The sequence below is a fragment of the Hippichthys cyanospilos genome, chromosome 10 (assembly GCF_059441005.1).
Source record: "Hippichthys cyanospilos isolate Australia breed blue-spotted pipefish chromosome 10, RoL_Hcya_1.0, whole genome shotgun sequence".
Lineage (NCBI taxonomy): Eukaryota > Metazoa > Chordata > Actinopteri > Syngnathiformes > Syngnathidae > Hippichthys > Hippichthys cyanospilos.
Genome location: NC_142378.1, coordinates 2,373,964 through 2,399,656, shown reverse-complemented (window position 1 = coordinate 2,399,656; position 25,693 = coordinate 2,373,964). Strand labels below are relative to the sequence as shown.

Below are 25,693 nucleotides of genomic sequence, written 5' to 3'. Positions count from 1 at the left end.
ATGTAAATTGTGATACTTGCGTAATTAGTGATGAAAATGTACATTTAACTTAATCCTTAAAACTATGGTACTCCGTTATCCTAAATTGGTAAAAGTGTCAAACACTTTCTTTTAAGTAGCTGGTTAATGTTTTATTCATGCTGAAATGCGTAAGTGACCTAACCTATTGATTTTTTTTCACATTAATAATGTACAAAATAAAGAACTTTTAAATAAAACCCAACAAAACAAGAAAAAAATAGCAACGGAAAGATGTATAGACAGACGTCCCGTTAAAAGACTTCTTAGCTCCGCCCCTCAGCTCGGCGACAAACTCTCGCGATACTTGTCGACACTTGACGTGCCTCGTCAACACAATAATGGCGGATGCTGGGGAGGAAGCGCTCCGGGGCAGCTGGTGAGACAATCTGATTTTTGTCCTTATGGTGAAGCGACACCTTTCAATCTTCTGCTTTTTACCTCCTTGCTCTTATTCTCCATCCCTCGCTGCTCAACCGAATTCGATCGATGATGATTATGTGTGGTTAATCCGCTCCGTTGACTTCTTTTTGTCACAACAGTTTCCTGTGTTGTATTCATACGTACTCTTCGTTTTTCTTAGCAAGCTAACTATCATTTTTAAAATTAATCACCATGCGAAAATTCAAGTCCACGGTGACTTGATTGTGTATTTTTTATTTAAAAAATCCCTGTTTTGGAGTGTCGCTTGGTCAGCTGATCGAGCTAGCCGGCTAGCTCGCTACTAATGCTAACAATGAGCAAGTCTACTGCATAACTGGGATTCGTTCCATTCACGCACAACCAAACCGGAAATTTGCTTCAACAATAGTCTTCCTCTGCTTGAATGATCGGGATATCTGACACAATACCTCATTTCTCCGCTTGACCGATTGTCACGGGAGTCCTCAAAGGCGGATCTGCATCAGCCAGTCGGAATGAATGGAATGTCAGGTGTCAAATTAGTAAGCATCGTTTCCTATAGAATCCAAATATTTATTGACAATCTCCCCGTTTGTCCACTCGGGACTCACCCGGATGATTTGTTTGGCACAGTTTAGGACTCCTTAAAACAGTAAATTCATCGGAATACCGTGCTTTTCCGCATTATCAAAAGTTGGTGCAATAATACAAAAGCGAGTGAGTGGGGATCAGGTTGCCCAGCAACCTTTTAGAGCGACGGTTTTCAATCTCTAGCTCGGGGACCGTTTGTGGCCTGTCATTAATGTTTCAGCACCCGCTGTATAAAGTAAAAATGACATTTGAAGGCTAGTTAAACGGAAATGCTAATGAATTGGGTTATATACTACAAAGCATTTGCTACTATGCAAAAAATAAATGATTACAGGTTGTACATTTTTTGGAAATAAAATAATAGCGTAAATTCTCTGCAAAATGGTAAAAGTAGTCTCATCCACTTTGTACCAAGGTCCGATTTATGAACATCCCATTACTGAGCCTAAGGTAACATTCAAAATGGACATCTCATTAGAGGTCGCTCTTCTTTTACTGAATGTCGAGATGAAATTGAGCAGGTCTTCTCACTGCAGGTGTTGATTGAGTCCAGTGGAAATTGTGAAAGCTATTTTGAGGCAGTTGAATAAATTACCAATACAAAAAATATGGCAAAATTGTAAAATAAATATAAAAAGGTCTTTCAAGAAATGTAAAAATGTCTTTTGGGGATTGAATAAGTTAAAGATGACTGAAAAGTATTTTGAATACCCTCAGGGACCAGGATCTCGCCGAGGCTCTCGACTCTGGCGGTTCCGACATGGAGATGGACAAAGGCATGGTCAACGTTCAGGAGATTTCAGTTCAGCAGAGAGCCAAGACGTGGAAGGTACAACGGCTCGGAAGCGTAAACGTTGTAATTCGAACTTCAGCTGTTTGTTGCTTGTCGCCAGATCGCGCTGAATGTGTCCGGTAAAGGAGACTCTCTCGCTTCGTGGGATGGCGTCCTTGATCTACCGGAGCAGACGCTCATTCACAGTCGCAGTCAACAGCTGATTGGTGAGGAAATTAAATTCACTAGTTGCGACAACTTAGCTCATTTTGGGGTACGTTGAAAATCCGCTAACGCAATTTTGCGTCTCAACTAGACATGGGCTAATATTAGATTCTGACAGTTAGTTTGATTAGCAAAACAAAACACCACAGTATTAGTATTGGCATTTTCTCAGATCTCTGCTAGCAGCCACTCATATTCTACTCCTTTTAAACATCACCTTTGTTGGATACTTTTTTTTTAGTGGTGTAGCCCCTGTGAAGTATGTTTTCAGCCAATGCAAAGCATTTTGGGGTGGAAAAAAATAAAAGTCTTAAAACATGCCATCAGTGATTGATTTATTAAACTTTAGAACCCTTCAAACTTAATCCGCGTTGGTCCACAAAATATAATCGACATAAAGTGTCATCTTTTGGGATTACAATAGAAATCTTTTCACAAAAATAAATCATGAATTTATTCTTAATAAATATTTTAAAAAATAATCCACAAGAAGTGTCAGCCCTGTTCTCAAAAAGAAATAATTATAAATAAATATTCGTCCACAGAAAAATATTCAACTAAGTGTCCTCTTTTGAGATCACAGTAAAGATCTGTTCACAAAAAGAAATCTTTAACTTGATAGGTAACGAGAGGTGACACAATCTGGCTTTTTACAAGAACGAAATTGAATAACCTACTGAACATAAAATTTGTTTTATGAACTTATTATATTTTCCTGAAACATTTAATTAACGTAATTCTTTTTAAATGATTGTTTATTTGTTTCATTTAAAACCCCCCATTTGAGAACCACCGTGTTAGATGAAGCAAAAAAATCAAAGCCCTTATTAATCGGTTATAGACGTATCGATGATTATTACAACCTTGACTGTTTAACACAACGCTAAATTACCAACCGAGTTATCAGACCATGTTTAGTCCATCCAAGTAGGGCAACTTACAACATTCTCATCTTAGGAATGCGTTCTTGTATTTTTGTGTGCAATCAGAGCAGCTCCAAGTGTCGGAAGAGGAGCGCAGCGAGACGCTGTCCGACGTGGAGGCGGTGATCACGTTCTACTGCAAGTCGCGCAACATCAGCTTCGCCTCGGACCTCGGCTGGCCGCACCTCCTCAAGCCGCTGCTGGGGCTTCGGCTAAGCCGCAGCGACCTCTACAACTGCTTCTACGCCATTATGAACAAGCACATACCCCGGTGGGTCCGAATTTTTACTATATGCAGACTTCCGTGATGAGTTTGCCATTTTGAAGAACCGTTTGCGCCAAGTTATTGATTATACCAAGTGCTGGCCAAAAATATATAGCAAAAGTACCACTCCGATGTCAACGATAATTTATTCCATTCCTTTGGTCTCGACAACAGAGGCATTTCAAATCATTTAAAGAAGATCTCTAGGGACTACTAGGGAGCTGAAATTTCACCCAAATGGTGACCAGTGTGTGTCATATTTCGGCAAAAATACTGTGAGAATGACGTGGAAGAAAATGACGCCAAAAATACAGAGAAAAAAAATTCAAATAAAGTTGATAATTTGGGGCAGATGAGATACTCATGAGATTTCTTCAAGTATAATAAAATGTAATTTAATGCTTTTGGATCCTGTGAAAGGGAAAGTGACATGGGATGTGTTTTTATCAAACTTGGCTTATGTTTGGGAGATTTGTTTTGAGTTGACAAAACGGTGACAAAACGGTTGAAATTGTAATTGAAGTGGATGAAAATAATCATGAAATAATAAGTGAACAATTACAATTAAAAGATGAATTTGCCAACATTCGAAACGTGTTTTTTTTTTTCAGAACACGAAATTTCAAGTTGACAACATTCAAATTGCTGTGACTTCATCAGATTTTGAGAAGCCTCTATGTACTATATATAATTTTTAAGGGAATTAAGCGTAGAATTAAGATATGTTCTCATTGTTCAGCCTGATTTGGTGCAAACGCCTCACAAATTTTCAAATGAAGAGCAAATTAATTGGAACAGGAAGTTACTCTGCAAAATGCTGTATGCCTTTATTTGATTAAAGTTGATATAAATACAATTGCTATTAGTGACACAATTTCCAGCAGATGAGACAGGAATAAAAAGGTAATCTCATTTAATCTATTTTCTATACATTTTCTATTCATAAAATACATCTGGAGATACGAGAGATGTTTTTGGATGTTATTGTAGTGATGGTGAACCTGTTGAATTTTCAGCCGGGGGGAATTTTTTGTCCTTTTTTTTTAATGCATATATTATTTTGTATTATTATTATTATTATGCATATAATATTCTTTTTCAGGGAATGTGTGCCCAAGGGCCGCCCGTTCCACCTCTACAGACTACTCCTGCAGTACCATGAGCCTGAACTCTGCTCGTTCCTGGATACCAAAAAGATCACACCTGACTCGTACGCCATCAACTGGGTTTGTTGGAATTCCTCCGATTTCTGCCCAATTTTTCCGAGACGTTTGTTCCCCTGAACGCATCTCTTCCTGCGCAGATGGGTAGCCTGTTCTCCAGCCACTGCCCGCCTGAAGTCACCCAGGCTCTGTGGGACTGCTACCTCCAGCAGGCCGACCCCTTCCTCATCTTTTTTCTTATGCTCATCATCCTTGTTAATGCCAAGTAGGTTTTATTCCACAAGGGAAAATTTGTCTTTTTTTTTTTTTTTCCCCCCTAATCTATTTATATGTTTATTTTTATTCCATTCAACCTCTAGAGAGACCATCCTTGACAGAGAAGGAGATAGCAAAGAAGAAATCGTCAGTAAGTGTCCGCTTGAGTCTTTATGCGTTCGTTGTTTACTTGCTTGTTTTGATTTTTAACATTACCCCTCCCCCTCAAAATAATTAAAAAAAAAAAAGCTTGGTCATAGGGCTGCACAATTATGGCCAGAATAATAATCATTACTTTGGTCAATATTTAAATCACGATTGTTAACTACGCCGCATGCAAACAAATTCACCCAAGACATGGCAATAATTTGGGCAACACAGCTAACTAACTTACATGCAAACCAATGAAAAAATGAAACAGTCCTTAGAACCAAGCACAATATTTACCTTTAAGGAAATTCTAATCGACTAGCAGTGAAAATGTCATTGTCGGATATATTAGGAATCAAGTGAGAAACTCAACGCCATTTCACACTGGTAAATAATATTTTAGGGTGAGAAAAGCAGAGGCTTTTGTCATGCTGTCATGTTGTGGCAAACATTGCCCCCTGGTTGTAAGATGAGGAAGTGCTTGATTTGATGTATGGTAGCCATTTCATGGTGGCTCATTTGCGGCCTCACATGCATTTTGCAGGGCCCGCAAGGCTAGTTAATTATAGAATAATAATTTATGTAAAAATAACAATCATAAATTGGTTCACCTCTGCCCTTTTTTTTTGTGGCCCTCAAATGAAAAGGTTTGGACACCCCTGACCTAATGTATGTGCAACTAAGCCATGTATGCCATCTAGTGGCCAATGGTGGTATTGCAACTTTAAGTCAACCATTGCACTCACAGCAATTTTTTCAACGTTTTATTTTGTCTCCTTTTTAAAATATGTAATATATTTTGAGTAGTTTCCTTTATTTTCAAAGCATTTTTTTATCATTTAAAGACCCCCCCCCAACAAAAAAAAGAAATACTGAAAAACATAATGGAAATCAGTGTAAAAATAAAAGCAAATAACACTAAATATTTATGTAAAGATAAATTAATGCAAATAATAAAAAAAAGATAAATAATGAAGGGAGGGACCACAGCACGTGGTTGGATGCTTCCAATTGTTGTCCCAAATGTTGTCACTTTGATTTTATTGAGGAATTTTGATCTGCTGGGCTTCAGGTCAACTCAACTGCATCCAATAATCATGTAAAAAGAAATAAAATTCCATTGTCTGAACAGAAATGCTGGAAGTATCCCCTTCTCTACTTGAGGCGGAGGACATCGAGGATCTATTTTCCTTGGCCCAGTACTACCAGAGCAAAACCCCTCTATCACTCAGGAAGGTAGGACTTCCTCTCCTCGCCGATCATTCTACCACATCTCGGACTGATGTTTCCCGCCGACGCCCTTTTTTTTTTTTTTTTTTTTTTCCTAGATGAACCAAAACTTGTTTGGTAGCAGCCTGGTGGCTCTGAAGGAGGAAGACGTGGACCTGAGTCAGGCGCTATGCCTCCCTGTGTCCGTCCCGGAAATCCTGCAGGCCAATCAACTCCAGCAGGTGGCTGAGCTTCCCACACTTTTTCAATTAAAGGGCCTAGCTCATAGTGTTTTTACACAGTTAAATACAGCGGAGCCCCGCCGTACGAAATTAATCCGGCGATGGGATCGCAAGGCGAAATTATCGTGTGGCAGGCAAAAAAAAAACTATGCTAATTAGCTATTGAATGCAAAACCCCAGGTAAAAACATTAAAATTATATATACCGTATTTTTCGGACTATAAACTGCGACTTTTTCGTCATGATTTGAGCCCTGCGGCTTATAGTCCAGTGCGGCTTATCTGCTGTTTTGTTTTGTTTTTTTCCCCCACCGGTCAAGCAAATGCGTGTATCTGCTCAAGGAGTCAGTTGATGGAACAACTATGAAAAAGAACCGCAAAGACGTGAATCAATGGCTGTGCTCGAAAAGAGTTTTCAAATATATTTTTAAAAATCTTTTTAAAAAATGTCTAAATTGAATAAGATTATCACAGAATGCTGTAAAGAGAGGATGTTGCAGTTGGTAGACGATTTTAAAAAAAAATTTAAAAAATTAAAACTTTCATGTACCGTCTTTTGCATAAATATCTGATGTTATGACCTGCGGCTTATATTCCAGTGCGGCTTATCCGCCGCAAAAGTTTTTTTTTTTGGGTCCATTTTTGCTGCTGCGGCTTATATACCAGTGCGGCTTATAGTCCGGAAAATATGGTGCATATTAAAAATGAGTAACAAAATAGTATAGTAAGTACTACTTACGTATAATACTATTAAAAATGAGTAACAAAATAGTATAGTAAGTACTACTTATATATGATACACATGTATATAATTAAATAACATAATGAATAAAAAATATATAAATGCACACTGACCGCCAAGTTTGAATTTTGTAATTGTTGTTGATGCCGTAAAGTGGGAAAAATGCTGTAACGAGGCGGTGAAAAAACACGGTAACGTGAAAAAAAAACGTAAGTTCGGGACGCCATAACCCGAGGGACCACTGTGTCTTTATATAAATTATATTTGGCACATTGGCGTTTCATTTTTTAATATGAGTTTTGTGGTACCAGTCTTTCTAATCAGGAAGTGAAACCCATCATTCATAACAATAGCTCCGCCCGCGAGCGAATTCTTTTCTACTGAGGTTGATTTTCCTCGCTGTTTGCTCCCAATACACCTTTCCGCCACTTCAGCGGTTTCTTCATTAAAAAGTTGTACGTTGCGGTTACTTAAAACCATCCAAATCTGTCAAAACAGCTAATTATTTATTTTTTTACTCGCGATTTCACTGTGCAGCTCTCATTGTCCTCATACAATGATGCCAATCATTTTGTCCCATTTCCCGCTTCAGGACGGGGTGCGTTTCTTTGTGGTGGACTGCCGGCCGGCCGAGCAATACAACGCCGGGCATTTGGCCACCGCCTTCCATCTGGACTCCGACCTGGTGAGTTGAAGTCAGCGGTACCCAGAAGTACCTCGCCGCCTTTAATTCACAGACTGAACGCGATCGGCCACAGATGCTCCAGAACCCGTCTGAGTTCGCCCTGTCTGTCAAGTCCCTCCTGGAGGCCCAGAAGCAATCCCTGGAGTCGGGCTCCATCGCCAGCGGAGAGCACTTGTGCTTCATGGGCAGCGGCAGAGAGGAGGAGGACATGTACATGAACATGGTGCTGGCGCACTTCCTGCAGGTGAGAGAGCAGAAAAAGGGGGCGGGGTCCAAGGCAGGAGCTCACCCGACGCTGACGAAGCGCATTGTGTTGCAGAAAAACAAGGAGTACGTCAGCATCGCTAAGGGGGGCTTCATGGGTGAGTGGGCTACGTCGCCGGTGTCAAACTCGAGGCGCGCGGGCCAGATCCGGCCCGCCGCTTCATTTTATGTGGCCGGCAAAATACTGATTTGACTTCCAAGTTTCTCAAATACCAAACCAGGAAGTTGTCTCCTTTTCCGTCTTTTGCCTCCTTCTTCCCCTATTCTTCATTTCTTCCCCTTCATTCCTTCACATTCTTTACTCCTTTATTGAAGTTCTCCGGGATGCCGTTTTGGCCAGTTTGAAGTCCAAAATTTGGTTCAAAATGGTTCTAAATTTGTCGTTTGTGTGCGATCCTCAGCTCTCCAGCAGCACTTGGTGGACATGAACGTGGAGGGCTTGGACTCCTCCTACATCCACTGGATTGTCAGCACGTCAGGATCTCACAGCAGCCTCAGCTCGGCAGACGTACGGCTCCCCCGTTTTTTTTTTTTTTTTTTTTTTTTTAGATACAGCTGCAGGTTAACGCATCTCTTGCATGTCCAAACAGGGGGAGTCTCTGAGCGACGGCAAAGGCGTCAAGTCATTGGTCAACAAGATGACCTTTGCCCTCAAGTCCAAGTCGGTGAATGTAAAAGAGAAGATGATCAGCTTTATTGAGAACACATCCACCCCAGTAGACAGGTGAGAAATCCCATCCACATCAGGGATGTCCATTTTTTTTTTCATTTGAGGGCCACTGAGCAGGGCACGGGGGCCACTTTATACTTCGGCTTTATCAAACATGCTAAAATCAAGCAATACAAATATTTTGTCGAAGGTTATAAAGTGAATATTTGAGGAGTTCTCAAGAATTTGTGGTGGCCAGCAGCACACAATCCCGCTACTACTTTCTCATTCAAAAGCAGATACATCTCTTATTTTCGAGAATCATTCTGCTTATATGGACAACAGAAATTTGATAACAATTAGTTGAGCTGAAATTCAGAAGATTCGGATTATATGACAAAAAGTATTCGTTGGTTGTTCAAAGTTAAGATGGATTAATCAGATCAGTTCTGGATTAATTACCACACTTCTAATTATCACTTTTTTATATGACACAATTAGATCTGAATTGGTCTTTTTGTCGTATTTTTGCCAAATTTATATATTTTTCGTAAAATGTAATACATTTGCTTACTTTTTTTTAAAATTTCTCCATAATTTTTAAGGGCGGGGGGGGGGGGGGGGTCTCACTTTTTTTGTGGATTTTTTTTTAAATCAAATACAGTGGATCCCCGTTTTACAGCGCCCCTGGCTTCCGTTTTTTTCATGTTGCGATGTGGAATACCGAGTTTTTTCATCCCCTCTTTATGGTATTTTCCCGGTTTTGCAACAAAAACGACTCTCATGACCCTAGGGGCTTGGCTTGTTTAGGGGCTTGTGTTGTTTTGCCTCCATCTGCAGGCGTTTTTAAGTAATTGCACTTATTTTCTGTTCTGTTGCCTCCATGCAACGCGTCACTACAATGCTGGTCTGCTATTGGTCGGCGTCTTCTCACGCAGATGGCGGTCTCTTGGTCGGCCTCACTTGTTTCAAAATGGCTGAAGCTTTGTTCGGTTGTGATTGGTTACGAAACCGTATTTATAGTGCATTTTACTGCTTAAGTCAAAATTGAAAGGGTTAGCCATGGGTCTCAAGATTGCCAGTGATGTTAAAGAGATGATTTATATGGAAACGATGCTGGAGATAATCAAGAAATTTAAGCTAGCCTAGCCCATCCTTACTAGGGAATATGGGCATAAAAAGTGCCACTCAAAGGTAAATAAATCCTTTCTATATTTTTTATTTATGATTTTTTCTGATCGTATACATGTATATTATACATACGTAGCACATACGATTCTATTTTGGTACCAATTTTTAATATGTATGTACAATTTTGATGTTTTTACCTGTGGTTTTAAACGTTACATTAGCTATCACGAGTTTACGAGTCCAACCCCGAAACGGATTCATCTCGTAACACGGGGGCCCACTGTATATTTGTGCTTTCATCCCAAATTCCCGGGTTAATATTTCTAACATTATTCCCATTAACGTTGGCTAGAATTTATTTTATTTTTTTTTAACCAGGAAGCCCGTAAGAAATATCTCCCAAGATGTTGACTTAACTTTTATCAGTTTTGCTCTTCCCCATTTCCAAAACAAATTCTATTCATTATACCTTGTACCTTATTTCATGCTAGAATATCTTTCAATCTGCCTTGGCCAGAGAAGGTGATCCCCGATAGGTAAGCGCTAACTGCTAGCACTGAGCTACTTTGTCACTAGCATGCTCGGGAAAAAAAAGACGCTGGTGTCACAACAACGCATGCTACTCCATGTTAGCATTCATAGCGCGCTAATAACGCCGCGCACACACACAGACATGCTAGTCGTCACGCTTTGACTAACAACATTCAGCATTCTCTTTTTGTAGGCATTGATTCATCCTCACTTCGACTGATTTTTTTTTTGTCTCATCGGAATGTCCTGTAGAAGTCAAAATATCTCAGCTATACTTTTTTTGCTTGGTCGCGATAGTCTTTCCATTCCATCTTTCAACGTCTTGGCATTTTTATCTCTCGCGGTCAATGTGACAAAGCGGGGATTGACTGCCTATTCTTTTTCCGCTACTCAAAAACTGTGCTGAATTCAAAGCCAAATCGATGCAAAAAAAAATGTCTGTTGGTAAATGAGCCTTCTTCTCCATCCTGCTTGAAAGCTCTTCATCGGCCATCACCATTTTTGTTGACTTCACTAATTGGGTCTTATCCGCATTAGCATGACTAGCTTAGCATCACTTTCGCTAAATTGTTTTCTCTCTTCAGACATGTGAGCAGCAGCGACCGCGTGGGTAAACCGTACCGCGGAGTGAAACCCGTTTTTAGTATTGGCGACGAAGAGGAATACGACACAGGTGGGGTGCTCGCTTTGCTTTCGTTGTCGCTTGTGAGGAGCGTTTTTTTTTTTTTTTTTGACGGGTCCCCCTTGCGGCCTTTAGATGAGATTGACAGTTCGTCCATGTCAGACGACGACCGGAAGGAGATCGTTAACGTTCAGACGTGGATCAATAAGCCGGATGTGAAGCATCACATCCCGTGCAATGAGGTGAAGGAGACGGGTCACATGTTTCCAAGGTGAGTTGATTTTTCTCTATGGTAGAGTATGGTATGTTTTTTTTTTTTTTTTGCTAGCTACCACAACTTCCAATTAATTTGCTCTTAATGTGAAAAGAAAAATGTACTGTTCTGTCGTGGTATTAACCCTTGTGAACACACTTTGCAAACAATACACGTTGCATTTTTTTTCCTAATTTTGTAAACGCTTTTAAGGGCGTAATAATAACAAACTAATGAATTTATTTCCTTCAACCACTCAAATTGTTGCGTGGCATCAATTCTATCCATTCATATGTAGGTTAAATTTATTAACACCCACAAAAAAAAAGAAAAATGGTATGGTCTGTCTGTAACCTGTGAAATGATAAGATTTTAAGACATAGCCATTAACTGGTCTCTACCGCCATCTACTGTCGTGAGAGGAAACGCAAGTCAACAAAGAATCTTCTGTTTGCCGCTCAACCAAATGTTGCAAAAATTGCAAGAAAACCAATGTAATAAATGCAATTAAAATGCATCTCCAAAAGTGTAATTATAATGGCTTTTTATGGTCCAAAATTTGGACCATGATTATTTTTGGACACAAAATCTTTCACGTCCAGCTGCAATCACATAGAAATGTCAGAATCGTTGCATTTTGAAATTAATAATCCTCTGCTGGCAAATTTCAGCTGCCTACTGTGTTATTCCCCATTGATTTTTTTTTCATATCATAAAAAAAAAACAAGAAAATCAAATGAATTTCCATAATTTGTATCATCATGCCACAAGGGTCAAAAAGCATCACATTAGATTTGCTGACACCTTCAGAACCTCCATTAAAATTTGATGTACCCTCATTTGAGAAGATATTGCTAGTTTTGTTTATTTCTTTTCTATCGGTCAACGGCAGCCACTTGCTGGTGACAGCAACGCACATGTACTGCCTGCGTGAAATCGCCGCCAGGAAGGGCTTCGCTTACATCCAGTCCAGACAAGCGCTGAGCTCCGTGGTGAAGATCACGTCCAAGAAGAAACACCCGGAGCTCATCACTTTCAAGTTTGGCAGCAACAACTCCACCGGAGTGGAGATCTCTGCTGTGGAACGGTGACTTTTCTTTTAAATGTTGCACTCACATTATTACATTTTACATTATAAATCGCTTTATTTTTCTGGCACACCCCGAATACGGAGTGTTATTTTAAATGACTTAACTTTCCTAAATCTCATCTTGTTTTGGTGGACTCCATCTAGAGCACAGGTGTGGAACTCCAGTCCTGGAGGGCCGGTATCCTACATGTTTTCAAACCTTTTCCCTCAAAAACACCTGATTCAAATGATTGGGATGGTTTGGAAGCTCCTGCAGAGCTTGCTAATGAGCTAATCATTTGAATCAGGTGTGTCGGGGAAAGAAAACCGGAAAACATGCAGGATGCCGGCCCTCCAGGACTGGAGTTCCACACCTATGCTCTAGATCATAGGTGTCAAACTCCAGTCCTCGAGGGCCGCTATCCTGCATGTTTTGCTAATGAGCTAATTATTTGAATCAGGTGTGTTGGGGAAAGAAAACCGGAAAACATGCAGGATAGCGGCCCTTGAGGACTGGAGTTTGACACCTATGATCTAGAGCACAGGTGTGGAACTCCAGTCCTCGAGGGCCGGCATCCTGCATGTTTTCCGGTTTTCTTTCCCCGACACACCTGATTCAAAGAATTAGCTCATTAGCAAGCTCTGCGGGAGCTTCGAAATGATCCCAATCATTTGAATCAGGTGTTTTTGAGGGAAAAGGTTTGAAAACATGTAGGATACCGGCCCTCCAGGACTGGAGTTCCACACCTGTGATCTAGAGAGAAACATCTCATCTTGTGGGATTCCTGTATCATCGCTAACAATTCCGATATTTTACTTTCCTCGCTCACGCGCAAGCCGATAATCCAAACTTTTCATAGTTTAACGCTTTAAATCCCTCCTTTCAGATACCTCATCCCCAACGCCGGAGACGCCACCAAGGTGATCAAGCAGCAGATCATGAAAGTCCTGGACGCGCTGGAGAGCTCGTAAAAGGTTCGAGACAGCGACAACGGCGCCGTATTTTGGCCGCTTGCCCCTGACAAAAACTATCGGAAGCACCTCGGAACCCCACGCGGCGCCGCGTTGCTCCGCGGATGCCGCGCCGCTCCACTGCACAACTGCGAGAGCCGGGAGTGTATCATGCTGCCCTCTTTACACTAACTTATGAATTATATATATCGGATATACTGTATTATTTGTCGATTCTAAAGCGGCGCTATTCCACGTTGGAAGCTCTCCTCTGGCCTTAAGGTAGCGTTAATATCCAAACAGTGGTTCAATGATGATGCCGATTTCTGTGTTAAACGGTGTTTCTATCGTCTTCTTTTCACACCGGTTCATTCAGGCCAATTGTTTATGGTGTCCAAACTGTGGCCCGGGGGCCGTTTACTGCTCGCCATTTATTTTTCAGTGGCCTGTGGTTAAAAAAAAAATTCTATATATATATATATATATATATATATATATGATACATTGGATACATGATGTTACATCTCCTGTAAATATTACTAAATTTGCACAAAAATATAAATAAAATATGAAGTAATAGTAACAATTTCTCTTCCGAACACAGTTGAGAAAAGATCATTAAACTTAAGAAGCAAAATTTGTTTCATCCACGTATTAATGAACATCTTGCATCTTTTTATCTAATTTGGTTCTGAATGTGAAGATGGTTTTGGGCTTCTGTTCAATACAGGTGTGGTTCTTCAGTTGGGATTCTGTGCTGCAGGCCGCCAGAAATTTTGGATGAATTCTTAAATATTCAAATTATAACCTACAAAATGTGAGGTAGCGGTTTATCAAATTGATGAGAAAATCATGTATTTGTATTACTTGATTTTAGCATGCTTGATAAAGCCGAAGTGCAAAGTGGCCCCCGTGCCCTGCTCAGTGGCCCTCAAATGAAAAAAATTGGACACCCTTGATATAGCTGGAGATGGCAAAATGTACAAAATCCATAAGTGGCGATGTTAGTCTGCAATGCATTTTTTTTTCCTTTTCCAGCAGGCAGCCTTAAGTAGAAACCCCTGTGAGGTTTATTATAAATATGTACATATGATAAACTGCTGTTCTGTGAAGCATATCCAGAGATAAGAGTATGCACCCAGGCTTTAAAATCATCTCGCACGTGTGATGTAGCAACTTAACATCAACCTTTGTTCGTGAGAATGGCGCACGCTCCCCGCGTGTATTCGTTTTTTGCATTTGCGCTTAAAAAGGAATATTATTGGTTTGTTACGCACGTTGTACGATACGGACAACAAACTTGAAACACGAGACTTCCGACTGCCTTTGTCCACTCCAATCTTCTGTATTTTGCCCAATTCATTGTGTGGTAATCATGATGATATTTGCAGTATTTGAACAGGAGTGTGTACCACTGGTAACGTCACTGACAAATGGTTGGATAGCACCACTCGGCTCGCAATGCAAAAAAAAAAAAAAGTGTAATTTGCACCTTACTGTACTGCTATTATTTTCTAAGCATTTCCCATTTTAATAAAAGAAAGTGATATCACTGAGGTTGCACCGATTTCTCTGGGCGAAAATGAGATAATTTGAAAGATTTGTAATCGATCATTTCTGTCAATGCTTTAACAAGTCGTGTCAATATAAGAATGAACAAAAGACATTCTAAATCAGTATCACATCAGGAGCATATAAAAATAACAGTAACATTTAAGTAAATATAAGTGATAGACCACTTAACTATCAATCTTTTTTTTACCTTTTCGTTGTTTACAAATTTAAGAAAATGTAACAGCAAACATCAATCAAAAAATATAAAACATGAAACAAAAAGACAAAATGTCTTTGTGAATGATTTTCCTAAAAACAAAAGACCAACAATATGGCGGAATTATTTATATTTGTGTATAAATCGCCTCAAATCTTCATCCCCTGATGAGTATTTTGAAAAATAAATTCCTCCTAACCGAAACCTCACACCAAAGGGACAAAGTGTCCATTTTTAATATAATTAAACAAATCTTGAAACATACACCCCCGCTGGATATGTATTAAGCAAGATTTTTTAAATGTATTTCTTGTTTCTTGTTTCTTGTTTATTGTTAACGATAAATGTAGATCGTAAAATTAACCAATCGTGGACCCGACATTCTCGCACAGAAACGCTATTGGCGGCCACACTTCCGCCCCCTGCAATATCACTTCCTTTCAAATTTCAAAGTAAAACACTTATTCTTAGCGCAAACAAGCGGATGGTTAAAGTGTGACGAGTGACGTTTATAGAACGTTTTCTAATAGAATTAATTGTGTTTCGGGTTATTAATATCGCCAAGTATATTACTTAGAGACCTTGCAATAAAAGTTATAACCTTTACTTTGAAGCGACGTTATGAAAGCTAGTCGTGGTAGTTAGCGTGTGTAAACACACACGTACGGCAAGTCATTTTGTCGTCGCGTTCATGTCTACGATATCGAAGGCAATGTCCAGTAAGAAGATTTTTCTTAAATAAACTGACACTACGCGTCTATTTATGCGTGATGAAACATTTAAACACGTTTTATTGCATTCTTTTGTCTCCCCCGGACGGTGACTAAGTTTACTGCAAAAACCGGCGTATAAACTAATGACGTTTTTTCTTTCTTTTTTTCCTGATTGCAGAATTCCGGCTTGCAGTTATCCAGCTGCGAGTGGGCAGCGTCAAGGCTGACAACCTGAGCCGGGCCCGGAGACTCATCGACGAGGCGGCGGGGCAAGGTGGCAAAGTGGTGCTACTTCCGGTGAGGACTTGCGAATGAAGGTTTAGTTCCGTCTGTGTCAAATATAGGGCCCGCGGGCCATAACCGGCTCGCAAAAAAATTAAGGAAACCCGAATAGGACCCAACACATTCGTCCATAATCTTGTAATTTTCATGCGTTTAAGTAGTGATTCGTGTCAATGAAAAACGACTCATTTAAATAAGCAGATTTATATAAACCATTTGATGCCAATTGATGGACTGCATTTTATTGACTAATAAAATAGCAGTTTTCTATTCACGAAATATTTGGTTGATTTTAATTTCAATTTAACTAACGTCTTAAAAAATAAATATTCACTAAGCATACGGATGATATTGATTTGGATTTACTTCTTCATTCGCACTAAATATCACAAAGAAATTTATTTCCATGTACTTCAATTGTTTTGACTACATTGAATTGTATTTATTCGATGGAAATGATTTCCACCCGTTATCGTGGCAAAATGAATTCATACTATATTTATTAAACATCTTCAAGCAGTATATAAACAAGGCTTCAAGGCTTGATACTTAAAAATAATAATAATAATAAACGCAATAAATTAATTTAAAGAAATGGCACACAGGGCAACACAGCTAAGTGCAGCTGAGTGCAAAGCAATGAAAAAAATTGAAGCCTACTTAGAACCAAGCAACATTATTTCTTATTTCCAATTTTTAATCAATTAGCAGTCAAAATGTCATTTTCGGTCAATTTATTCCAATTTTCGGATTTTTTCTCAATTGACAGCTAGCACTGTATATATTAGAAATCAGTTGAGAAAGTCAACGCCATTTCACACTGGTCAATAATATATCAGGGTGAGAAAAGCAAAGGCTTTTGTCATCCACGTGGGAAACTTTGCCCCCTTGTGGTCGGATGACAAAGCGCTTGATTTGACACGTATGGTCGTCGGCATTTCAAACGTTCACATGGCCGGGGATCATCTTAATAAATCGTGGCAGCAAATTTTTGTGATGGCGATTAAAATGTGATGAAAATTCCATTTTTCTGAAAAGTTTTAAGTATGGTGCAAAAGTAACTGCCGAGAATTGGAACCGAGAAGATCAATATTTGCAGGAATGCTTTAATTCGCCTTACGGGAGCAGCTACTTTCCCACCTACGCTGAGAGGATCCCAGGGGAGTCCACGCAGCTTCTGTCCCAGGCCGCAAAGGACAACAAGGTCTTCCTGGTAGGAGGTGAGAAGCGACAAGTTTCCGTTGCGTTTTGAGCTCAATTTCAGGTGGTCAAAGATCTCCTTCCCGTTTTGCAGGCTCCATCCCCGAGGAGGACGCGGGCAAATTTTACAACAGCTGTCTGGTGTTTGGACCTGATGGACGTCTCCTTGTCAAGCACAGGAAGGTAGAACCTCTGACATGTTTTCACACACGCAGCAGAAACACACTAAGTCGTTTTTCCGTTTCAAGATCCACCTGTTCGACATCGACATCCCGGGAAAGATCCGCTTCCAGGAGTCGGAGACGCTAAGCCCGGGAGATACCTTGTCCATGTTTGAAACGCGTGAATGATGCTTATTTATTCGTACTTTTTACTTGTTATTGTCTTGACCGTAATTCCCAAAATATAAGACGCTGTTTTTCTTTGATTTTTTTTTTAGATGAAGGCCTAAAGTATGGGTGCGTCCTATAAACAGTAACTTAAAGATGATATCATTTTTTTTTTTACTCCAATCGAGGAAAATCTGTCAACCATGAAGCACAGATGCAGATTTTTATATCAGTTTAATATAATTAATATTGGATTATTAATTATTATAATTACCGTAACGGGACGGGCTAGCAGGCAGACGTCAATTAGCTTTTTAGCATCCAGTGCCTGTTGCAGCTAACAACCGCTTGTGTTAGCTGTGATTGTTACAGCATTATTTTCATTAAAAGAAGCGAGCAGACTGAACCAACGTCCGACTCCATCCTTGGGAAATTTTATGATGTATTCATATGATTCAAAAGCCCTCTGTGCAGTGGTAAAAAAATAACACGCAAAGGTATTAAATTTGTCTCGTTTAATAACCCTTGTAGCATTATTACGTTACAAATCGTGGAAATTCCTTGGATTTTTTTTTTTATGGTATCGTAAATGAATCAATTGGAAAAAAAAACACTAGGGAGCTGAAATTTCCAGCGGATGATTAAAACATGTCAAATTTCTATGTGATTGCAGCTGGGCATTCAAGATTTGGTGTACAAAAATAATCATTGTCCAAATTTTGGATCATATAAAACCATTATAATGACAAGCCTTGAGGTGCATTTGAATAGGATTTATGACATTGATTTTCCTGCGATTTTTGCAACATTTCATTGAGTGGCAGTCGAAACTATGTCAGCAAACAGAAAATTCTTGGTTGACTTGTGTTTCACCTCAAGACAGTAGGTGGCGGTAGAGACCAGTTAATGGCTTTGTTTTAACATGGTAACATAGAAAATACCAGAATTCAATCCTAAAATTAAGGGTGCATCCTAAACACGGATGCGTTCTATATTTGGGGAGTTATGGTGTTTATGTTTTGCTTTTCCACAAATTTAAATGTAATATTTACCTTTAGCTTACTGCAAAGTGGGCGTGGGGATCTGTTATGACCTGAGATTCGCCGAGCTGGCGCAGCTCTACAGCAGGAAGGGTGAGTGTGTCAACTCATATATATATATTTTTTTAGAAGTATTGCTGTTGTGTTCCTTTTCAATATTACTATAATGCAACATTATTTTTGTTACTCCCTAATTGCCACAATTGCACCTCATTTTGTACGCGTCGGAATGATGGGTCTGTGTCGAAAATACTTGGCGCAAACATGGTCCCGGCAAAGCTTAGAGTTGGATGTTATCAGTCGACCTAGTTCTAGAGTTGACTTACCGGATTTGGTTGACTTTTTTCCCCCAGCCCTAATGCGATGGTCTAAAGGTCTTGTTTTGGGACTGCTTTGTTCCTTCATAGCCTGGATGCATTCCTGTCATTGAAGTTAGTTCCTAAAAGTATGTATGTAAGTAAGTATGTGTGAAAAAAATAAATGTAAATATGCAGTTAATATAAATAAGAAGAAATAAAAAGAAAGAATACTGCATGTATCTAAAATTGTCTGATAAATCGCACATATTAAAAAAATCACAGGAAAAAATGTTGGGTCCTGCAAATGAATGTTTATGCTTTGATTTCTTACTTTGTGTATGTTAAAATATGTTTAACAGGTTCTTGTTTGTTTTCTGATTAGGTTGTCAGCTCTTGCTCTACCCAGGAGCCTTCAACATGACAACGGGTCCCGCCCACTGGGAGCTCCTGCAGAGGGGCCGGTGAGCTTTTTAATGTCTTACAAGTTCTTCTAGAACAGTGGTTCTCAACCTTTTTTCAGTGCTATACCCCCTGTGAAAGGGTTATGCAAAGTACCATCGTAATTATTAATAAATATTTGTCCACGAAAAATAATCAACATAATGTGTCAGACCTTTGCATTAACATGACAGGTAACGAGAGGTGGCACGTGACAAGTTGGGTGGAACCGTTCTGGTATGGGGTAGAATCTGGTCTTTTAAAATAATACAATTTAATACAATTTGTTTTTATGAACTTATATTTTCCTGAAACAATTAATTAATCAATTCGACAATTACTTTTAAAGGATTTTTTCAGGTTTGTTTTATTTAAAATCTCAAATATCCCCTGAAGTTCCTTCAGGTACCCGCTCTCGAAGACGTTTGGGGTAAAAAAAAAGTTTTTTTTTGTGGTTTCCCCCGCTGCAGGGCCGTGGACAACCAGGTGTACGTGGCCACAGCTTCGCCCGCCCGGGACGAGAGCGCCTCATATGTGGCCTGGGGTCACAGCACTGTGGTCAACCCCTGGTAAGACATTTTTGCTCAAGTTCTTCCACATTCTACTCGCAGCATTTTAGCCGTTTCAAAGTTAAAATGATGTCACCATCCGGGTGAAATTTCAGCTCCCTAGTGTCTTCTTTCATTGCTTTCATTTTGATGTAAAATGCCTTGGATATAAAAATCAAAGGATGGGACAAAATTAATTACTGTAACTAAGGCCTCGTCTCATTTCAAGGGGGGAAGTTATCTCCAAAGCCGGAGCAGAAGAAGCCGTGATCTACGCTGATATCGGTAAGTGTCTGCCAACATTTCACCATAAATTCTTCCTTCTTCTGTAAATTCCATCAATTTTCAGTCTTCAATTTCAGTACTGTCCTTTATTTCTTGCGGTTTTAACGCGCTACTTATTCCATATAAACATATTCCAAATATTCACGCCAGGTGTGGCGATATTTTTGTCATTACAAAAATTCACAGATTTATCTAAATTATACATTTTTCATGCAAAATTCTCTTTTTTTCCCCAAAAAGTCAAAACGTCCTCCAATGGTTCTTCATTATTTATTTCACTTTGAAAGTCAAAGGATTCATTTCTCAATTTTTGACACGTTACTCCTTCCACATTTTTCGACCAATTCTCACCATTCCAACAAAATTACATTCCAGAAATTTACCCTGGTTGTGCTTCTATTTTTCTCATTCCAAAATGTCACAGCTCTCCCCAAATTCTACATTTTTTATACAAATATTCCCCATTTATTTCGAATGAGGGAAAACGTCCTCCGTTGCTTATTTACCATTTGTTCCACTTCGAAATTTAATGCATTCAGCTCATTATTTATCACTCTTTGATGTACTATTCCTTTCACATTTTTCGACAGATTTTCTTCACCTTTCCAACATAAACATAATCCAAAAATTCACACCAGGTGTGCTTCTATTTTTCTCATTCCGGAAAGTCACAGCTCTCCCAAAATTTTAGTTTTCACACAAAAAATTCTCTATTCATTCACAATAAGGCAAAATGTCCTCCGTTGGTTTTTTTTAGCATTCGCTCCTATTTTAAACTCAAAACAGTTCATTATTTTATTTCAACCGTTTCTCACTATTCCAGCTCTGACGTATTCCAAAAATTCACGCCAGTTGTGCTTCTACTTTCCTCATTCCATAAATTCACCATCACTCCAAAATTATACATTTTTCACACGCAAAAAAACTCTTCATTCATTCACAACTTTCTCCGTTGGTTACCATTATTTCCGATTTTGTATTCAAAACATTCAATGATTTTCCAAAATGATGCTCATGGAGCAGTTGAATGCGGTTACCATTTCAACTATTATATCTTACTGATGGTTGGTTTATTTGCGACATAATAGCGGCGATATTTAAAGCTGGGTTATGTCGGCATTATTAGCTTTGGAGAACATAAACGAGCGAAGCTCACCTGCTGATTTCAGACCTGCAGTACCTGGCTGACGTGAGGCAGCAGATCCCTATCACGACTCAGCGCCGCCACGACGTCTACGCCGTTACCTCTGCGCAGGGAGAGGCCAGATGAGAAAGGATGGCCACCATTTTTTTTTTCTGTGACGGTTGGAATATGAATCATGATCCTTCTGAAGCAATTTGATCATTTAAGATAATGTTAAAAAACTGCGACCTTGACTTATTAGTGCCCCACTTCATGAATTTTTCAATGTACAAATTGTCACCGGAAGAAATTAGCTTTTTTTGCCAATGTATAGCATATTTTCATGCCTTATCTTGAATCAAAAATAAACTACGAGTTTTAAAAGGTTTTGGTACAACTCCTGCGTATTTTGCTTGCATACAGTGTGCCCTCAATTAGGATGCTTTTGACATTTTCAGATTTGTCGTTGTAGGTATCCAAATATGTAGCAAATTAGATCGATCAATAGGTAGATACTGTAGCTAGCTAGCTAATGAGACAGAAACAGTAGCTATCTAGCAAGAAACATCTATTATGTAGCTAGCTAACAAGCAAGATCAACACTGTAGCTAGCTAGCTAAAGAGAAAAATCGACACTGTCGCTAGCTAGCTAAAAAGAAAGGTAAATACTGCAGCTAGCTAGCTAAAGACGGGACAGTGAAATACAGTACAGACAGACAGACACAGACAGAAGATAGATAGATAGATAGATAGATAGATAGATAGATAGATAGATAGATAGATAGATAGATAGATAGATAGATAGATCGTTCAAGGTTGCAAATGTTCGCAAGACAGAAAGTATTTTAAAGTTTTAAAGCCCCCATCCCACTGTAATTGAAAATTCGCAAGAAGCAAATGCGCTCACGTCAAGTTTTGTTTAAGATCGCAATTGTTCTTTAGATATTTTGAAAGTAACTCACGTGTGGATTTTTTTGTGTGTTGCAAAAAACTTAGATGTGACAAGAACGTCAATTCGTTGCTCACGTAAACAACTAAGGTGGTTTTAGAAAATAGGTGTTGCAGAACGGTTAAAGAATAATTGCGTCCTTGAACTAAACACCACTCGACTAGATCCACTATAATAAGATCGTGTGATAGTAATGTTTTTTTATTTAATTCTCAACCGACTGCAAGACGGCAACTCCCTGAAAAACTTCTTTGTTTTCAAGCAGATTGTACACATTTAGGCAAATGAACTAAATTATTGCAAGGAAAAAAAGCGAACATAGTCATTGTTATGTTTGCGGTTTCTCGTCAAGAGTGAGACCTCTTCCCTGACTCGATCTTTCGCAGGTGAACGGCCGGTGACGTCATCCAGTCGGCTCAGGTAGGTCACGCCGATCTACGAGCTGAAATACTTTCAACATTTATCCGTATTTCAAATAGAAAATCAAGGAAGCCAACTCTAGATTTGGCGATGGACAAACTCAAATCGGTTTTAAGCGGCGAGGAGTCGCGCAGAGATGACAGGACGATTTTAGAGGTGAGACGCTAATTCGGTTTTATTTGTGTTGCATTTTGAGTTGATTGTTTTTGGATTCGATTGTGTGCAGACCGTGAACGAGGCGTCCACGCTGGGCTGGGGGACGAGAGTCAAAGGCTTCATCGCCTGTTTTGTCATCGGGGGAGTTTGCGCCATACTCGTAAGACTCACACGGAAACGGACAACATTTTGTCGGCTTAAACAAAGCAGCGCCGAAGCCTCCTTGTTGTCGTTGTACTGGTTCGTCTCGCTCTCAGGAATGTCGCTGAGGTTCTGACTTCGATGTAGCGTTGGGGCATTTGAGTTTGGATTAGGAGCTTCCCTCGTTTGTCGCGGGGTTTGCGTCCACAAAATACTCGAAGTAACCGAAATCCGCGAAGTTTGTTCCCTTTTTGTTTTTGGTCTGTTTGTTTTGTTAAAAAAATAAATACAGACATTGTTGGTCTGGTCTTACTTAGAAGATGGAAAAATATAAAAAAAAAATAGTGAGTTAAACTTGCAATAGTTTGAAAAAAATGTATGAAAATCCATGTAGTAAGGGTTGTTTTTTTTTATTTTTAAATAAATATAATTACTGGTACTATTTTTGACTCTTCTGACTTAAAGCACTAAAAAAAAAAGTATGTTAACATGTAATAGAATTTTAATTCTTATTAGTGTAAAAAGGGATCATTTCATAAATCCAAACGTATTATTATTTGCGCTGCATTCATTTTGTGCATGATGTGTGTTTGCAGGGGGTGTGTTTACTTTTCCTCCCTAGGATTGGCCTCATCCTCTTCATCGTTTTTTATACTTTCGGCAACATTTGTGCCCTGTGCAGGTTAGTAGTGTGTGCAGTATAAAAAAAAAAAAAAAAAAAAAGACATAACTGAAATGCAGAGGTAAAATTGAAGAATTTACATGGAGATTGAGTTATCTTATTTTTTCATCACCTCAAAAATGAAAAATAGTATACACAAATACAACTAGGCATGTTACTGTTGTGTTGGGATACAGTAATTCCCTTCACTTTGTGACTACAGCATCAGTTTCAGATGGAAAATTTTATTTATTTTTGCCACAATTTTTTGCAGTTGCATTGTCCGGGTTATAAGTCACCCTAGTAATAAAAATTTTGCTTAAAATTTTCATCTCTCTCTAGCACTTAGGCAGGGGTGTATATACTTTTTGAATGCTGTATTCCCATGTTTTTTTGTGCCACGCAGCACTATGTTTCTGATGGGCCCCATGAAACAGCTGAAGAGGATGTGTGACAAGACCAGAGCGTTGGCCACCACTATTATGATTGTGAGTATATTCTTGGCACTGGAATTTATAATGTAAAGTTCCCAAAAATGAAATGATTTTGAGATCATAAGTCTTTTTTTTTAGTTTGAACTGCTATTTTACTCATCACCAGGGGGAACGCTCCATTAGTAAACACAATCGGGCATGTTACTGTTGCATTGGTGCTGTATTCTAACAATCCGAAGGTGCTACATAATGCTGTAATTTTGTAACTATAAGCTTCTACTTTTTTCTCATGTTGTGAACCCTGCGGCTTATAGTCCAGTGCAGCTTATCCACTTTTTTTTTTTTTTTTTTGCAAGCCACAAGAAAATACTTAATACATAAAATATATAATACATAATACATAAAAAAATACTCCATTTACCATTTTTGCTGCTTAAATATCTGATGATACATCCTGTGGCTTATGTTCTGGTGTTACTTATACATGACAAAAACTAAGTTCTGCGAAACTTTTGTTGGTGCTGGTTATACACGGTTATATTCCACAAAATACTTTAAGTTGCATGTGATATTTGAAAAAAATGATATTGCACTAATTTTTTAATGAAATTTCACATTGCACACATGATTTTTCCACTAAAAACTTCAAATATGTGTTTTGTTTTGTTTTTTTCCCTAGACTTGTCTTGTGTTGACTCTGTGCGCCGCTTTCTGGGTGAGTGACTTACTTTGTCATTTTCTTACTTAAAAATAAATAAATAAACATGTCAGTAATTGAATCTTTTTGCTTCCAGTGGAAAAACTTTGGTCTTGCGTTGTTGTTTGTCATCCTACAAGTGTTGTCGTTCTCCTGGTGAGTTCAACGTAAATCCTTTTCGAATGTTGCTTCTCATTTACAGAAAGTGTTGGACTTAAAATGCTGATTTGTTTGCAGGTACAGTCTTTCTTATATCCCGTTTGTCAGGTTTGTCATTTTAAAATGGTTACAATATCTCATCAAAGCGACTGCACAGCAACAGCAAATTGAATTTTCTATTTTGTCAGCAAATCACTGTGGTAGTTTTGAGCTAACTTGTCAAAAATGGCTTTGCAGGGACGCCATCTTGAGGTTGGTGGCCATGTGCATGAAATGAGGCCTCTGCTCTGCTGCATCAATCTTCTTATGTTTTTTAAGCCCATTTTTCCTGCCTTGTTTTTGAACAAATGAAAGTGGAGTACTTGTTCATCACGTGATATGCCTTATGATACAAAAGCTGCTGGATTTTGAAGTATGTATAGTGCATTTTAAATTAAACGTGTTCCTGTAAATGTTTCTATGTTACCACTTTTGTAAAGTGTTGGAACTTGTAGTGTCCAAATAAATAAATGACGAAAATAAAAATACATGCGGTTTGTTTAATTTCAATTGCGATGCAACGTTTTTGGTTAATCTTAGTTTTAAAATTGTTTTCTGAAAATATTTGTATATTTTATAATTATTTATTTTACTAGTATTCATTATTTTATATTTTTATTATTTTTGAGGACGATGGCAAAAAAAATGTTTTTTGGGGCAAATCACAAACGCTCATTCGTAAATTATTTTTAGATGTGCGCGTTGTGACGTCACGAGCACTGAGTTGCTGGATCACGTGACTAATGCGAAGGCTGTTACGAACTTGTCCGCATTTTTGAATTCCTGATTAAGTAACACGAAAGTTAATTATTATAGTGGAATAAATGCATAATTCTATTACCGTACGCCCCTGGCTGAGAACAGCTAGTAGTCTTGAGGATTAAATTTTAATGTTTGG

The 25,693-nt window shown here is 38.8% G+C and overlaps 3 protein-coding genes across 5 annotated transcripts; all 3 read left to right on the top strand.

Moving 5' to 3' along the window:
- The first annotated feature begins 348 nt into the window (after positions 1-348).
- tbc1d23 (TBC1 domain family, member 23) lies at positions 349-14,663 on the top strand. 2 transcript variants are annotated; one of them, XM_088426436.1, is made up of 19 exons: positions 349-397; positions 1,729-1,840; positions 1,905-2,010; positions 2,998-3,202; positions 4,299-4,422; positions 4,500-4,624; positions 4,719-4,765; positions 5,897-6,000; positions 6,093-6,215; positions 7,549-7,641; positions 7,715-7,885; positions 7,961-8,003; positions 8,307-8,413; positions 8,496-8,629; positions 10,177-10,221; positions 10,801-10,889; positions 10,974-11,109; positions 11,984-12,178; positions 13,048-14,663. In XM_088426436.1, the coding sequence occupies exons 1-19, from the start codon at positions 360-362 to the stop codon at positions 13,130-13,132; spliced, it is 2,082 nt and encodes a 693-aa protein (XP_088282562.1). In that variant the 5' UTR covers positions 349-359; the 3' UTR covers positions 13,133-14,663. The 2 variants fall into 2 exon arrangements, with proteins under 2 accessions (XP_088282562.1, XP_088282563.1); XM_088426437.1 differs by lacking the exon at positions 10,177-10,221.
- An 817-nt stretch (positions 14,664-15,480) lies between these two features.
- nit2 (nitrilase family, member 2) lies at positions 15,481-21,526 on the top strand. Its single transcript, XM_088425753.1, has 10 exons — positions 15,481-15,601; positions 15,774-15,892; positions 16,977-17,097; positions 17,172-17,260; positions 17,326-17,419; positions 18,465-18,539; positions 19,128-19,206; positions 19,654-19,752; positions 19,961-20,016; positions 21,186-21,526. The coding sequence occupies exons 1-10, from the start codon at positions 15,574-15,576 to the stop codon at positions 21,284-21,286; spliced, it is 861 nt and encodes a 286-aa protein (XP_088281879.1). The 5' UTR covers positions 15,481-15,573; the 3' UTR covers positions 21,287-21,526.
- A 543-nt stretch (positions 21,527-22,069) lies between these two features.
- Positions 22,070-25,264, top strand: sft2d2a (SFT2 domain containing 2a). 2 transcript variants are annotated; one of them, XM_088425931.1, is made up of 9 exons: positions 22,070-22,508; positions 22,568-22,664; positions 22,735-22,824; positions 23,402-23,487; positions 23,873-23,954; positions 24,580-24,615; positions 24,695-24,753; positions 24,835-24,864; positions 24,994-25,264. In XM_088425931.1, the coding sequence occupies exons 2-9, from the start codon at positions 22,599-22,601 to the stop codon at positions 25,031-25,033; spliced, it is 489 nt and encodes a 162-aa protein (XP_088282057.1). In that variant the 5' UTR covers positions 22,070-22,508; positions 22,568-22,598; the 3' UTR covers positions 25,034-25,264. The 2 variants fall into 2 exon arrangements, with proteins under 2 accessions (XP_088282057.1, XP_088282056.1); XM_088425930.1 differs by having other exon boundaries at positions 22,073-22,664.
- The last annotated feature ends 429 nt before the right edge of the window (positions 25,265-25,693 follow it).

Excerpts from the sequence above, each read along its gene's own strand:
- tbc1d23 (XM_088426436.1), top strand. The coding sequence starts at position 360 with ATGGCGGATGCTGGGGAGGAAGCGCTCCGGGGCAGCTG. Across the intron at positions 1,841-1,904 it reads AGAGAGCCAAGACGTGGAAG|ATCGCGCTGAATGTGTCCGG; the intron begins GTACAACGGCTC and ends GCTTGTCGCCAG. Across the intron at positions 6,001-6,092 it reads CCCCTCTATCACTCAGGAAG|ATGAACCAAAACTTGTTTGG; the intron begins GTAGGACTTCCT and ends TTTTTTTCCTAG.
- nit2 (XM_088425753.1), top strand. The coding sequence starts at position 15,574 with ATGTCTACGATATCGAAGGCAATGTCCA. Across the intron at positions 15,602-15,773 it reads GATATCGAAGGCAATGTCCA|AATTCCGGCTTGCAGTTATC; the intron begins GTAAGAAGATTT and ends TCCTGATTGCAG. Across the intron at positions 17,098-17,171 it reads CAAGGTCTTCCTGGTAGGAG|GCTCCATCCCCGAGGAGGAC; the intron begins GTGAGAAGCGAC and ends CCCGTTTTGCAG.
- sft2d2a (XM_088425931.1), top strand. The coding sequence starts at position 22,599 with ATGGACAAACTCAAATCGGTTTTAAGCGGCGAGGAGTCGCGCAGAGAT. Across the intron at positions 24,616-24,694 it reads CTCTGTGCGCCGCTTTCTGG|TGGAAAAACTTTGGTCTTGC; the intron begins GTGAGTGACTTA and ends TTTTGCTTCCAG. Across the intron at positions 24,754-24,834 it reads CAAGTGTTGTCGTTCTCCTG|GTACAGTCTTTCTTATATCC; the intron begins GTGAGTTCAACG and ends ATTTGTTTGCAG.